This window comes from Trachemys scripta, chromosome 8, assembly GCF_013100865.1.
Source record: "Trachemys scripta elegans isolate TJP31775 chromosome 8, CAS_Tse_1.0, whole genome shotgun sequence".
Lineage (NCBI taxonomy): Eukaryota > Metazoa > Chordata > Testudines > Emydidae > Trachemys > Trachemys scripta.
This window is the reverse complement of record NC_048305.1, coordinates 73044572-73061194: the sequence shown is the minus strand read 5'-3', so window position 1 is coordinate 73061194 and position 16623 is coordinate 73044572. Positions and strand designations below refer to the sequence as shown.

Below are 16623 nucleotides of genomic sequence, written 5' to 3'. Positions count from 1 at the left end.
AAAGTTAAAGCGCATCAATATGGCCTGGAATAACATGTCCACCATTTCATACCTCTACTAACCATGGTCATAAGATGATAGCTGCAGGGGTTCTGAATACAGCCAGTCCTCAGATTTATGGCACAATTGGTTCCTGAACATTGGGTTGTAAGTCGAAACATCATAACTCGGAACCACAATACACTCCATTGCAGGACTGAGTGTCGTAAAGTCTAAACCAATTGTCATAAGTCAAATCAGGAGGGCAACTCAGAAACGTAAGTGCCATTCGTCATTATGTGGAATGCTGTAAAGTCGAGGACTGCCTGTACCATTTTTGTGCAACCCTCACTCAAGCACTCACTGCTTCTCAACCAGCTTCTTGATTGAAAGAGATTCAGAGGCTGTATGTATACAATCTCAAGACCTAGCTCCTCCTATAATGTTCCTAACACATGGAGTTAGCTGAAGGGCTTTCACCATGAGAACAGAGGTATGGATAAGATATTATTATGGGATATAGAGGCCCAAGGCCTCCAACAAAATCCCATGGAAATATTTGCTAAGCAACACAAACATTTGTTACCATCTCAGTGTGCAAACAGTGAAAGGAGAGAGCAAGAGAAAGCTTTTAGTTGAGTCACTAAAGTCCATAACTGCCGAAGGGTCACCACATCAATTAAGAGTAAGCTGTCAAATAGACCATGGGTAAATGACCCATTAAAAAAAGCTAGACAGGCAAAATGTGTGTGTGGAGGAGGCAGAGTCAGAGGGTGGAAAAGAAGGATGATAAAGGAGGACAGAGATTTTTGAGAGGGATGAGGATCATGTAACATGGCACCCTAAACAATTAATGAGCATGCATATGTAACTTAACTCATTAATCATCCTGGAGTGAATTTTAGGATCATGAAAGACCATCTGACAGTAAACTTAAAATGATACATACAAGAAAACCTGTTTAGTAAATGAATATACACAAAAAACCCAAGTTGATTAATGCTATTTATTTATAATTAGGCATACATATGTAAACAGAAGAACAGAAAATTCTGAAATGTGTATAATCAAAGGTTATGAATTTTCCTGATCACATAATTAACTGAACAGATACATTATTATTATGAAACAAATGGCTTTATATTCAGATATGGGTAAAGAAAATAGCAATACATTTGTATGAGACAGCTCCTAGTGAGAATGAAAAATAGCTAAGGCTCTTTAGCAATCCTGGCAAATCTATATTTTGTTTGGGCTGTAACATGACTGTAGCCAAACATAACCACTCGGGATGAATGGAGGGAGGAGGGGGAAGGAGAGAGACTAACCCAGTACATGTACCATAGAAGCTACGTCTACAGTATGAGCTAGGGGTGTGATTCCCAGCTCACATACATGTACTCACACTAGCGTGAGTATAAATAGCCGTGTAGCCACCGTAGCACAGACAGTGGAGAAACAGCTCATGCTAGCTTGATGGGAACTAGCACAAATGTGTTTACTTGAGCTAGAAATCACACCGCTAACTCATAGTGTAGACATAGCCATAGAGAGACACAGAGAGGTAACATATTCCATTCTCACGTAATGAAACTATAGTTGCTGAAGCATTAATTGGCATAATTAAAAAGTTGCTTATTTAGAATATGTCTATGCAGAAAGAAAAGGTGCTAATAATCAAAACATGACGTAACACCTGGATTTTGTAATAACACAGTTTAAAGCATTTTAAGAAGTGTGCTGTGATTGTTCAACAGAGGAAATCTAAATCTAGACACCAATTCAAGTCACAAATGTGAAGAGTGCAATATAGGTCAATGGTTAGCAAATGTATTTTTAAAAGAGTCTAATGTAAGGTTGAATTGAGGAAGCATTAAGAAAATACTATATTGTACACTGTAGCAGTTGAAAGAGATTAATCCAGATTGGAAATGCTATTTTAAAGCTCCTTTCACTTCTTTTCATAGACAAATAGCACCCTGCATTGCTTTGTTTGCATAGTATGTAGCTAATTACAATTTCAAAGAAACTTTTTAGAAATTAAATGTAATGTTTAATTACAAAATGTCTCCTTGGAAACAGTTTCCTTGTATGTTGAATTATAGTCAGTTAAAACTGCTCACTTAATTATGTTTAAAACTAGAAACTCTATAAAGATTAAACATCAAATACAGAAATTTGCAAAAGAAAAAGTTGTGCTTTACATAACGGACAACTGGCAGCTAATAACTGACTAATTGTTGCTGCTCTGAAATCTAAGAAAATAGTCTGCCTTAAAATAATCACTGGAGAAAATAGCCGTAATTATAAGGGCTATCATCATTACGTATTTTAATACAGTTAAAATTTCAAGTACTAATTGGAAAGCAAATTTACCGCATCATGGAAATGTAAAGTTCACATTAACTGCTGGACTGATCACCTCAACACATTGGGTTCACAGCTAAGGGCAGGCCTCTCTTTGGTTCATAAGGTGTTGTCCTGGAAACCATTCTGATGCAGTCAATAATAGGGCAGACACTGAGACAGAGATTGCATCCTGTACAACTGTCAGTAACAGTGGGCAGGTGGGTTTCTGGATCAAACTGTATAGCCTGCAATGAGAAATAAATAGTATTGATGTCACTTATGGAAAAGGTCAAAAATAGCCCCATTTTAGTATCTGCATTTTATGTCTTACAGTATTCTGTACTTCACGGGTGGGTGGGTGGGTGGGGGTGTGTGTGTGTGTGTGTGATACTGCACTGCAGCTATAGCAACAGTTTAAATTCTAGGGGGAAAAAAACATTTTAAAATTAGAACTATAGGGCCAATTTACTCCCTGCTGAAAGCCCTGCATCGTAAATTGAGTTACCCAAAGGATGAATATGGCCCACAAAGTTTAAAGTTCCATTAAGAGATTTTTCTTTCACGGGAGGAAAATCTTTCATGACACAGCAATTCACCAGGTTTACTGGTACAGAAGAGATATCCAGACCAGTCCTGTATGGATTCTACGTGAGACAGACTGCAAATACCATCATGTTTTTTTTTTTTTTTACTTTTATTCTCTGCAAGATGCAAACAAGCTAATTTAAGAAAATCTAGCGAGGAATGGAACATACTTTGCCACTTATGATTCATTTTATTTGCAAGCCTTAGAAAGCTAAAAGGGACATCTGGGGTGAGAGTGGACAGGACTGCTTAATTTCTGACATTTCCAAGGACTGTGCCCTCATTAATGATTAGCGTGAAAAAAGATTTTTAATATGTAGTCATAATTGTAGCTTCAATACGCCACCTATAAAATATCAGTTTAAAAAACAAAATCAGACTAACTTCAAACTCTTATTGATTAAGGAACAGAGTAAAAAAGAAACAAACAAAATGTTGGCTATTTAAATTAGAGCAGGAAGCTTTGTACAGGCAGAGAGCTAAAGTGGAAAATTCAAGGAATTCCGTGTTAAGTTTCCCCTACAACTTTATTGTAATAGTAAGATCTTCCGATGTATGATCATTGGGGCTCTTGATGTGGCCTTTTCCTACCCTACGGTACCAGTATTACTCATAGGAGACTTATAGGGCATAAGACTTATACAGGCACTCATCTTCACGCCCTGGGAGTAGGTACATTGACTTCAATGAAATTACTGACACTGTGTAAAGTGAAATGAATGCAGGTATTTCCAATATTGGGAACTTGGTGAGATTCTTCTCAACTACTTTCAGGCAGGCTTTGGGGGAAAGGGAGTATTTGTTTCCTTCTGGAATCACACACACTGTTTTTAGGAGAGGTTCTACAGTCTGCTCCAGCAGCAGCACTGACTGCTTTAAATATGGCCTTCTCTGGGCTTCCCAAGCTCTGAAACTCAAGAAAATAAGAGATCTGAGGTTTCCCAATGTGTATTTTTGTGTTCCACTAGTAAAGAGGCTCATGAATAGTAGTAGCAGCAGGCTGACATCTCACTCTCCAAAGTATTAACTGAACCAGTCTGAACCTCCAAGTTCTGGTCTGGTTTGAGAGACAAATAAAGGTTTGTATGTTAGCAGGACTGGTTCATCTATCTCTAATGACAATGCATTTCTTGAAGGGGATAGTACATGGTGATGTGGCAATGATTAACTCAGAAGTTCTGATTCATTTGTGCTCAACTTCACATTAATTACACTTTTTTGCTGTAGTCATACAAAGTGAGGTCTCTGCAGAGACTAAAGGATGGGTGTGTCCAGCAAGCTGAATATGTTGGAAACACAAAAATCTGCATTCAGCAGAAGACAAATTGTGGTTTTTTTTTAATGTTTGATCCCGTTGCAAGTAAGAGATGGAAAAAAACATTCTTCACATCATGAAAAGCTTCAGGGGTCTGTCTTTTTTTTTTATTGCTGATTTTTTTAAAGTTATATCAAAGCAAGTTGCATTAAATGTGAAATCAACTCTAACCTCCCTAAGGGCTACATCCTCCCCTAAGGTGGGAAATCTTATCGAAGGGAAAACACTACTGCAAAACTTCTATGCATGTCAGAGTAGAAAGGGCAGTTTCTTGTGGATGCTAGAGGCAGTGCTGCTTTCTCCTTTTTGTGGGCACAATAATTAGAAGAGAAGAGGCAGCAACGGTCACCTCTTTAACCACAAAGAGGAAGGAGCCACAAGTAGATATAGGGCCAGATCTCCTGCTGACATAAATCAGTTTAGCTTTACTAATGTGAAGATTCATATCAGCTGATGATCTGAGCCATGGTCTCTATCTTAAATCAGAGTGTCTTTTCCTATGCATGGCTCACTGTGTAGAAAGGTCTTTATATTATATATTTTGGATTAGTTTGGCACATGGAACCTGTAATTTAGACAGGTGTTTTAAGTAAATTTTTCCAGTTTAGCCCATGGAAGATTGTTTGGTGTATCTTAATATAAATATGGTACTATTCTACAGTAAAATCCCCCAACCCTGCAGTATTGTCATTGTAAGAGCCAGTATATTAGACTGTTACTGTAGAATATTGTAGAATTTAATTATGGTGATGCCCTTATAAAAATCTTTTGTAACAGAGATACAGTTATTGTGCGTCTGTCTTGTCTTCTGTGTCCCACAGAATCCTATCATATTGTGCGCTGCTTGTTTTTTTGCTTTCTGTGCATTAGCGCTCCCCTTCCCCCCCCCTTTTTTTTTGGAAATGCCTCTATGGAATCAGATGCACTGTTTCCTCTGAGTGATTCATTTTCTGGTAACCTCTGTTATCTAAATGAACTTTACAAACTGCTTGCTTGGTGCCTGCAGGTACTTGCAATATCCTGCATATTGCCAGCTAATCTTTATCAGACTTGCAGTCCGATCTGCCTGCCCCACCTCAGCGAAAACTCACACCCCTCCAGCCTGCAACCTGCCAATGGACATGCTGACAACGATAGCTGTGTAAGAGGAAAACAAGCGCTGCCCTTGTGTGTGTTTAGTAATCTGGAACTTGTTGTCCAATGTGTATCCATGTTTCTCTATTTGTGTAAGGACCCAGAGGACTTCTAATGTCCTTACACAGAGTGCTTAAAAGACTTATCCTGGTTTAACTGCTTTATTTACCAAACAAATTTTGATTTAAAATGACAAAAATGGCTTTTTGAATTTGAATTTTGAAACTGCATTTGCATTTACAACATTAAAACCATTTCCTATTGGGATAATTTTTGCTAATAAAATAGCTTAGGGTAGTTGGGTGAAAGCTTAGGTCTCATGACATTACAGTGACTCTCCCATTACTATGACAAGGTTTGGTGGACTGAGTGGAGATTTGAATCAAGGAACTCTGTTTGACCCTGCAGTGGAGCAGAGGAAGGCTGTGGAAAGATGGGGAGCTTTGTTGCTTATGATCCAGCAAAGAGGAGAGGGCCCTGCAGGCTGCTAGGCCAGGAGGGACACTCAGCATCATTGCTAGAAAAATTAGACTACTGTAAGAGCACAGTCTGGGTTTAGATTAAATATTTCTTTTCTCTTATCAGTTTTTGTAAGTGCTTGGCTTTTCCCCAGATTAATTGTTGTGGTAAGTGATTTTTACAAAGAAAGGTTTACAAAGAAAGGTTATTTCTCTTACTATATTTAGTTAAAAATCAGTTTAACTACCAAACACACTGAATTCAAAATAAAGTAAAAGTCACTGAAAAATATAACATTGTTGCCTAGTTAAAATACAGCCTCCTATACTGGGTGTGTAGGAGTCATGAAAATTAATGCTGCCAGGAGTATTGACTGCCATAGGGATTCTAGTGGATCCTACTTTGGTGTGAGAAGAGAACAGGTCACCTAAAATGGCTGATCCTGTCTCTACTATCTTCTTATTGGATGGGTAAGTCCCTCAAAATCCTGCAGATGTGCAATAGTAGGGCAAGGAATAGTTCACAGAATGAACAGTGAATTTCACAGAACTATATACTGTACATGGTAGAATTCTAGGAATAAATAGCTTGCTTTCAACAGTTCTCCCAACTCAAAATAATGACATATGCCAGGTGCAGTGATTTCTGGACCTATCAACCTACCAGGCCCTCTCTTCTTCCCTGTGGAAGTTAATTCATCATATTGGAGGGCTGATTCACACAGAAATGGAAATCTCTCCCAAATCAGGGCGGATTCCACCGTAGTTAGTTTGACAAACCTCAGGCAAGATTTCGATTTTTGAACAGGTATCTGGCAGGTGGGAATATTTTCTTCCTTCCCACTGCCCTGTGGGCTTGATAGGGGCGAATCCTACCCCCTCACCCTTAGTTACTTAACGATCTTTGAAGAATTGAATTTGCAGCAGTCCATACTGGGTCCTCCTTTATTTACTTCCCATCAAAACAAAACAAAACAAAAAACTCCTGATGATGTAGATGTCATAGAGATAACTTCTGAGGGACTAAAAGAGGTTGTGAAGAGGAGTTTCTGTTCTATTCAACACAAATCTCCAACAAAGTCCATAATGGACAACCCCTACAATCGGATCAGTGAGGGTTCTCTCAGTATGCTTAGGAGCATGCTGGTGTTAAGTCGATATTTTATACAGCTATTTTTGTCACATGCTCGTTAACAGAAGGTGGATTGTTTCTGTCTCAGCAACAGAAAGATAACTCACTGTGCCTTTTTGCTAATTACAGCCATGTTCTTACCTGGTAGCCAGAATCATTACAGGTCATGTAGCATTTGCCACAGTTGATGCACATTTCCTTGTCAATCAGAGCCACAACTTGCTCTGTGTTGCTAAGATCACCATATGTTCCAATGTACTGCAGTGCTTTTCCAATTACATCCTAGGGAGAAAAAACGGAATCACTTAGAAGGTACCCAACTTTTGTATTTTTATGTTTTTGATGTTTTTTTATGGCAATATAAGAGCACTCTACAGTATTTTAACATGGGAGTTTCTTGCAGACACTACGGCAACGTTTACAGTTTTTGAAATAAATGTTAAAATTTGCCAAATTTCACACTTCCTATATCGTAAAATGTAGATAAAGGGTATTGAATGTCTATAAAATTAAACTGCAGGCAGATCTACAAGTATCTGTCTGTCCACATTTAGCATTTAGCACTTGATTTTAAATGCGTTATTTAATTAACTTATGCTTAGCCACCATTGTGTAGCACTACAGGGAACAAAATGGGGCACAAAAGAGAAGTGACATGGCACATGCAATCTGGTTGTCCTTGGTCACTTTTCATTAGCACAGATTTAAGAACTCACTGCAGGAAAAGAAAGGGGCATCATTAAAGAACAAGGGACAAAGAGAACAACAATTGCTTTTCTCTCCTTAGAAAGACAAGCAAATGGCTTGAGAATCAGCTCTTTATTGCAAACTTACAATACCGGGACCTCATTCCACAAATCTTTATTCAAGGAAACAACACTTTCCCTTTCAAGGGGACTACCTGTGTGAATGGAAGTTTGCAGATCCCTAAACACTTGCTGAATAAAATGCATGCAATTATACTTAGAGAAGGCTAAATGTGACACATCAGATGCAAACAAGTTCATCTCTCTTAACAAACAAAAAGTTGAAAACAACAATGTAAACCACTTTGTGCTTCCTGTGTGTTGTGCTGGTCAGCTTTAGATCTCTTAGCACTTTAGTAGGGTGGGTAAGCATTATGTTCCCATTTTACATGCGGAATAACAGATGCACATAGAAGTTCAATAACATGTCCAAGATTACAGAGTGAGTTTATAGCAGAGTGGGGAATAGGTCCCAAGTCTCTAGGGATTACTTTAACTGTCCACAGCTATCCCCCAAAGAAAACACTCTAATAGTTTGTTACAGTGATTGTCTTTGGTTTTTCTCACATGATGAAGAACATTCGCATGCCATTGTTCTTTTTGTTTGTTTGTTTGTTCATCAGATTAAGTGGACCATTGCTTGACACATGAAGTACGTAAGACATTTCAGCAACAGTGAAAAACAGTTGTCGTTTTATAAAGCATAGCAGAACTCAGTGTTTAGTGGTACTCAGGCTTGCTACCTCAGTGTCTCTTCCTTGCAGTAACCATACAGGTAACCCACACAGTGAGGGGCAGGGAGACTCCTTACTCTGTCTGTGATTTGGGGACATGGTCACTGGGTCAATAACTACGACATTTTACTGCCCAAAACCCTCTCCTGAGGGAGTTGTAGCAGCTGCAGGCAGCACAATCAGTAGCTGATGGGCTGCAGTAGCATCCGAGGAGCTGCTGCAAAGGTTGCTCCATAACATTCCTGGTGGAAACATTCTAGCACAAAGCTCATTGCAGAGGGTGACCTGATTTCACCCTTTACAAGCAAATGGGGTGATTCACTATCTTGCCCTGAATCAATATACACAATCAATTGTGCCCAAAGCAAATGGAAAGTATTCTCTTTCTCAAATCCTGTCTGCACAAAAAGAAGAATATGTACTTATACAGATATATATACATATTAATAGTAGTATTCTACAGTGCTTGTATTAAAAAGCTGCCATAGTTACTCTATATTCCAAGCACAGGAAAATCGGGTATCTCAGATACTGCTGTGTGCTATCTGTTAGCATATGCTGAATTTTTAATGCCCTATATTTTTAATGTGTGTAGTGGTATTGGCAGTAAAAGAATGTTACAGTGATACTAGCCTCATGGACAGTGATTTTGGGGGAAAATATAACTGAACTCAATCAAATCATGAAAGCAACAAAACTCTCAATTTTCTCAATCAGATGAGGCAACCTCCTGTACATATCTCTGACGTAATATGCCTTGCTGCATTGTCTGATTTGCTAAAAACCATTGACAGAAAATTGTTAATTATGGCAATTCACTTTGTGTGGAACACAGTGAATTTCAGGATTGGGATTTATGCTGTTGTAGCCTATTTAACTTCCTACTTTCTAAATGTGGTGGGATTGAACACCAACACATTTTCAAAGATTCAGAGTGCTGTAAGTTGCCTAGATATTATGCAAAGGTGCTATCTAAATTGACTTTTAACAAAGGACCAGAGGTTGCAAAATCTGTTAAAATAATTTTAAAGATTCTACATAATTAAGATAAATTTGGACTAAACAATGAAAGCTGTGACACGAAGGTAAATTTTATCTTTTGTTTCAAAAATATGCATAACTCAAAGTACTAGCTAGATCTCTGTACGTTATAGGAGCTGCAGCACTGAATTTCTACTAATTTTCCATACTAGATCAGGTAATAATTGTGATTATCATTATGGATTTGATCCAAGCCAATTGAAACCCCCACAGGTCAAGCTACATATGAGAAACAGACAACCTCTGTCTAGAACTGCATGCTTCAAACAGTTTAGGTATCACCTGCATGATCAAAATACCTGATGCAAAATTCCTCACTTTTTCCTCTTGTACTCTTTCATGGAACATGCAAAAATACTTATTATCCAGGAATACAAGGTATTTGATCAATGTACCTTGCATCAAGTTTTTGAATAACCAATTTCCTGTTCCGTCCTATTGTAATCTCTCAAAAATGGGATCCATTGTGAAATATGTACATGTATATTATTTATATTTGTATTACTTATTAAATTAACCATATCCAAAGCCTTATTTTCTAAAATTTCAGAAACCACAAATTGCTGCAGGATGGGATTCAGAAACTAAGGGGTTTTATTATTATTTGGAATGACCTCATTTTCAGAGATGCTAAGCACTCCCAGATCATCCTAATGCTACCTTTCAAAACAAGATAAATATAATCTTAGCTGTTATGACTGCAAAGGAAAGCTTCAAAATGTGAATTAAATGTAAACTGATGCTGCCTGGTCTTCCTGAGCCTGCATAGAGCTTGAGGGGTGTGAATGGCTCCCATTCATCTCCAGAAGCTTGCCTGAACTCTGAGACTTAACAATGATAATTTAAATGACAGTATTATTATATAGTATCAGGGGGTAGCCGTGTTAGTCTGTATCTACAAAAACAACAAAGAGTCTGGTGGCATAGTATGAGGTGACATTTTCAGCTAATGCACCTAGCCATCACTATGTAATGCAGTAGCAGAATCTGTGTGAAGGCATGGGGGAGGGAAGTTTCTGTCAATGGTTGCTAAGTCAACCACCATATCTGCACACAGAAGGAAAAGGAAAGTGCAGATGCATCTCTTTCCCAGTGCCAAATTACTCAACTGCCTTGTCTGTAACAACACCTCAACGCCTGCTTAAGTGCTTCAACTGTTCTTTGTCAACAGTTGAGACCTTCAGCTCCCACTTGACAACAATTACAGGATATTAGTGCCTTTTCAGCATAAAAATATGGCACACTGAATATTTGAAGATAGCAATAAATATGAATAGAAATTAATTTTCATATTTAACTTAGAAAAAAGAATGTGGATTGCATTTTCCAGGTTGCTACTGAATTCAGTTTTGGAATCTTGCAGAGACCAAGGAATCTGATTGCAAAATTCAGATCCATGCTTGCTATGAGTACATATGCACTTGTTTGTATTATACCTGTCACAGTTTAAAATATATGTCTTAGTGTCATCAATTGGTCTATTGCAATATTAGATACTATGTGATCTCTTCATTGACTAATAGATGCAAAATCCTCCATTGTGTGTCATGAATCCACATGGTGTATACTGAAGTTTACATCTTCATTTTAGAGTTTGCTGAAATTATATAAAACCAGTGTATCATATAAGTGATGCAGCTTTCCATTGACTACTCATGGTCTTTAAGTATCTGCACAGGGAGATTTCTGCTAGTAGAAGGCTCTAGCAGACAAAGGTATAGCAAGATTCAGTGGCTGGAAGCTGAAACTAGACAAATTCAAACTAGAAATAGGGTGCACATATTTTACAGTGTGCATAATTAACCTGGACCAATTTACCTAGGGATGTGGTGGATTCTTCTAACATGGGAAGTCTTTAAATCAAGATTGGATATCTATCTGAAAGCTATGCTCTAGTTCAAGAATCATTTATGGACTTGATGCAAGAACTACTTTGTGTAATTTTATGGGCTGTGTTATGCAGCAGGTCAGATTAGATTATCATAATGGTCTCTTCTGGCCTTAAACTCTATGAATGGAGAGTCTTAGGAACACTAGGCATTCCCATAAGTATATGGAATAAATGAAGCTTAAGGAATCTTCTCCAGAGATGACAATTAAAAAATGGTGTGTGTTGTGCTAAGTTTTTGAACTTTTAGCAAACTCCCGTGCTGCTTCTTACAGCACACATGAATACACCTGTGTGGGAATTTAGCATCTCAAATATGGAGGAGGAAATGTTTACCACAATACGCTGTGTCAAACATATACATATTACAAACTGTAAAGAGTCATTGCTGTGGCTCCAAAATATTGTGAAAATGATTTTTTATACTGTTGGATGGTTCTTTTTTTTATTAGTGCCATCTTTAGAGCAAGATCTTTGTCTTTATTTAATGGTAAAGTGTCATGTATATTTAGATGAGTAAGGAAACACTGATAGTACTTACATGATGTTTTACAGGTGCAATGTCTCAAAATACCTCAGAGCTTCTTGCTTGGATCAAAAAGTAAATGTTTGGAAAAAAACAGTACAGCAAAAAATAGCTGGCTTTTTTGTTTAAAGTGCAGTTACACACCAAAAAAATTATTCTCTAAAATGGCATCAAGGGGTTCCATGTTTATTGTCTCTCAATGGCCTCCAGATTAAATTTTCACAGTTTACAGTATGATGATGTTTTTGATAATTACCAGCCCTGAAAACACAAGGCAGGTTCTGAAAGTCAAGCTGTGTTCTTTCTTGCTTGTGCATTACCATCAGCAATAAAATCCTGCAAACTAAATTCTGTCCTTAATTATACCTATATGCAATCCCACTGGTTTTGAATTCTTCCCTCAGTTTTACCTGTGCAGCTCTGTTCTCATCAGTAGGGATGCACAGGTATAACTGAGAGCAGAATTTGGTCCGGCAACTGCAATTAATTAGCAATTCTGTGGCTTAGAAGTGAATCAGAGTAGAATCCATTAACTATTGACTTACTGGTGCTAACAAGAGTAAAAAAAAAGTTAAAACTCATTTTGTCATGAAAGTAAATAGATATGATTTTGAATACACACAAGGAGCAGGTCTGTTGAGTAAGATGGCGTTGGTTATACACAGTGACTTTTATTACTGTAACTGCATTTTAAATGGTAACTTGTAAAGTATTTTATGGTATTAGCTTTTCATTAACCATATTAGCAAAGCTGTATTTTAAAATAAAATTCACAGTTCATGCTTGGTTTACTGTTGGGTTTGCTGTCTCTTTCTGTAGCTTGTTTCACACAGATAACATTGTAAAACACTATGTGTCCAAGAGATGAGGGACATACATTAAAAGGAATCCTTTTATTACAGCACAGTGCACAATACTAGTATTATGTCTCCTAGATGAAATCCAAAGAGATCATGTATGTCTGTGGTCTTATTGTTTATTTTCAGATCTAAATAGCCATTTTGGCATATTACACAAGTGAATGAAAGGTTCATCAGCTAGATTCTTTGAGCACTCACAAGTCAACAGCAACAGAGAGTAGGGGGACACAGAGTAAAAGTCTGGAGTATATAATGTGGAAGACTGGTGGGCGCTAAATTAGTATCAGAGAAAAATAAAGCCTATTCTATGAAAAGGCTAAACAGGTTCTCAAATCCATGAGAGCATGATGGTGATGATGAAGTAAACACTGAAGAAAATGATTCAACATCAAGCAATAACTATATGCATAATGCATTCTTATGTTTATATAGCAATGTTTATCCTGAGGGATCCCAAATAAGTTATTTATTTCTGTTTAGACATTTGTATAGTTCTCATGATCATAGCATTTGAGTGCTTTACAATCTATACATCCATAGATTGTAAAAAGAACAATGACTCCAGGGGAGTCCCGCTATTAGGGAGTAATTAAAGAGAATAAGTACATTGCTGAGAAGCTAAATGATTTGCATTGGTCTTCTCCACAGAACATGCTTGGGAGATACCTACTCCTTCTGATAATGAAAGTGAATTGTCGTCAGAGACAGAGGTATAAAAAGAGAAGCTGGAACAAACTGATAAATGAAAGAGGAACTGGACACCAGGACCTCAAGGCTATACCTGAGAGTTCTGATGGGTGAGCTTGAGAAGTGGCTGAGCTTGAGAAGTGGCTGAGCTGCTAACAAAAATATGCAATCTCATGAAAATCGGCCAATAGACTGAAGGATAGCAAATGTTGCATCTGTCTTTTCAAAAAGGACTGCTCTGTGATTTACAAACCTGTAAGTTTTACTTTGGCAAAGCAAGTCAACTGATAGATATGTTAACTAGATATAGAATTAAAACAAACAAACCAAAAAGCCAACAACTTAGAATGATATGATGGACACAAGACAATATGGTTTGCTAAAGGAAAATTGTGCTTCTTGAATCTATTAGAATTCCTTGAGTATGCCAACAAAAGTAGTGAACAAAGGAGAAGCAGTCGGCAATTTTTATTTGGACTTTCAGAAAGTCTGTTTTAGATACTATTATGGAAAATAGATGGCTTAGAATCTTGCTAAAAGGCAGAAAATAAAGAGTGGGAATAAAATGATCAATTTTCAAAATGATAAAAGGACTGGTGGTGTTTAATATGTTTAGCAGTGCTCTGGAAAAGAGGATGAACACTGAGTTGGCAAAACTTGCATTGCTTTTAGATTAGACAATATTACAGAAGCCCTGAAAGACTTCGGATTTACTTTACAAAACAAGGTGAATGGGCATCATGATGGCAGGTGACATTCAATGTTGGCAAAAGCTAATAATGCACATCAGAATGAATACTCTGAACTACTTATGCCATTTGAGATGATATAACTTAACTAAAGCCACTCAGGAAAATGAGTTGGGCATCAATGTAGACAGCTTAATGAAAACCTCTGTTCAGTATGTCATAGTGCTCAAAAAAAGAGCAAAATGTTAGGATACATAGAGAATAGAAAAGAAGAAAACAGAACCAATATTACAATTATACCACTGTAGAAATCAATAGTATCCAAAGCCCTAGAACAACCTGTTTAGTTCCAGTAATCCTATCTTCAAAAAGTTATGTTAAAAACAGTAGATTCAGAAACAGAAAATGAAAGGCATTATGGCCATGGAAAAAGGAGGAGCAATGGAAGAGATGTACAAAATAATGAAATGTATAAATCAGCCAAACTGTGTACATGGACAATCAATGACATCGAAAGAGAACAAAATAGAAAATCGATCAAATACGTTTTAAATGGACAATTTACCTCTGGAACTCATTGCAACAAGATATTATTGACATCAGTGCCTTTGTAGGATTCAGAAAAGGATTAGACATATGATAGATAATGAGAACATCCAGAGTTACATTTGTTTAAGAAGGGAGATAAATTATCATTCTTTAGGGCATAGATCTGATAAGGAAGGGTTAGAAAGAAACATCACTTGGCAGTTTGTTCCATAATAGTCCATTATGGTTTTTCTTGCATCTTCCTTTGAAGCATTTGGACCAGTCACTGTTGAAGACAGTATCAGAGGAGTAGCCGTGTTAGTCTGAATCTGTAAAAAGCAACAGAGGGTCCTGTGGCACCTTTGAGACTAACAGAAGTACTGGGAGCATAAGCTTTCGTGGGTAAGAACCTCACTTCTTCAGATGCAAGTAATGGAAATCTCCAGAGGCAGGTATATATCAGTGTGGAGATAACGAGGTTAGTTCAATCAGGGAGGGTGAGGTGCTCTGCTAGCAGTTGAGGTGTGAACACCAAGGGAGGAGAAACTGTTTCTGTAATTGGATAGCCATTCACAGTCTTTGTTTAATCCTGATCTGATGGTGTCAAATTTGCAAATGAACTGGAGCTCAGCAATAGCAGATGTTAAGGTAGCCATCTTACAGCAAAAAAACTTCAGGACCAGACTCCAAAGAGAAACTGCTGAGCTCCAGTTCATTTGCAAATTTGACACCATCAGATCAGGATTAAACAAAGACTGTGAATGGCTATCCAACTACAGAAACAGTTTCTCCTCCCTTGGTGTTCACACCTCAACTGCTAGCAGAGCACCTCACCCTCCCTGATTGAACTAACCTCGTTATCTCCACACTGATATATACCTGCCTCTGGAGATTTCCATTACTTGCATCTGAAGAAGTGAGGTTCTTACCCACGAAAGCTTATGCTCCCAATACTTCTGTTAGTCTCAAAGGTGCCACAGGACCTCTGTTGCTGTTGAAGACAGGATACTGGACTAGATGAACCACTGGTCTGATCCAGTATGCCTAGTTTTTTTGGCCCTCATTTTCTCTCTCTGTGTAGGTATGTAGGAGTCACTTCATCCACTAATATAATACAGCCATCTCTGGGTGCTGTTAAGCACATAACCACACTGCACAATGTTTTGAGTCAGGAGATGAATATCACATCAAATTTAAACTAGGGGGATAGCTCAGTGGTTAGAGCATTGGCTTGCTAAACACAGGATTGTGTGTTCAATCCTTGAGGGGGGCCATTTAGGGACCTGGGGCAAAAATCTGTCTGGGGAATTGGTCCCGCTTTGAGCAGGGGGTTGGACTAGATGACCTCCTGAGGTCCCTTCCAACCCTGATATTCTATGTGGGTGCAAAAAGGGGAATTTGGCAAATTGTAAATATTCCATATTAGAATTTTGGCCAAGAAATGAGAAAATAACACCAGTACTTTTACATGGGATTTTTTAATGACCACATTCATTTTTTAGTCACAGCAGCACAGTGTCTGAACACGATTCTGGAGCACTGGTTCAATACCAGAAGAAAGGAAAGAATATCATTACTGAATCATATATGGCTGCCTGCAGCAACCTGGGTGCAGACAGTGGGCCTCCTATCCACTTATTGATCTAACTCAAACTTGCTTAGATTGTGAGATGAACTGAGATGCCTTTTTCAGGTGTTATAGTAGGGATGGGGGTCATCATGGACAACAGCATGAGAAGAGATGCAGAGAAGTCACTGCTTTGATCTTTGTTGGAACAAATATGTGGAGATATAGACTCAAAGTCCTGTAAACCATGTTTGAAGAATCAGAAATCACTATGAAGCAAAAATCATAACATCATGTATAGTTTCCCCTGAAATACTAATAGTTGTGTGCTCATGATGAGGCAGAGATGGTAGATGAAGAAATTGAATGTATGGTTGAAAACTAGTTCAAACAAGAATGATGTAG

At 37.9% G+C, this 16623-nt stretch overlaps 1 protein-coding gene across 2 annotated transcripts in view; it reads right to left on the bottom strand.

Moving 5' to 3' along the window:
• Nucleotides 1-971: 971 nt before the first annotated feature.
• DPYD (dihydropyrimidine dehydrogenase) overlaps nt 972-16623 on the bottom strand; it is a 595247-nt gene continuing 579595 nt past the window's right edge. For both annotated transcript variants that reach the window (XM_034779205.1, XM_034779204.1), the window contains 2 exons: nt 7094-7234; nt 972-2573 (listed from right to left, as the gene is read on the bottom strand). In XM_034779205.1, coding sequence (XP_034635096.1) covers nt 2403-2573; nt 7094-7234 — 312 coding nt within the window. In that variant the 3' untranslated portion in view covers nt 972-2402. The remainder of the gene's footprint in view (nt 2574-7093; nt 7235-16623) is intronic.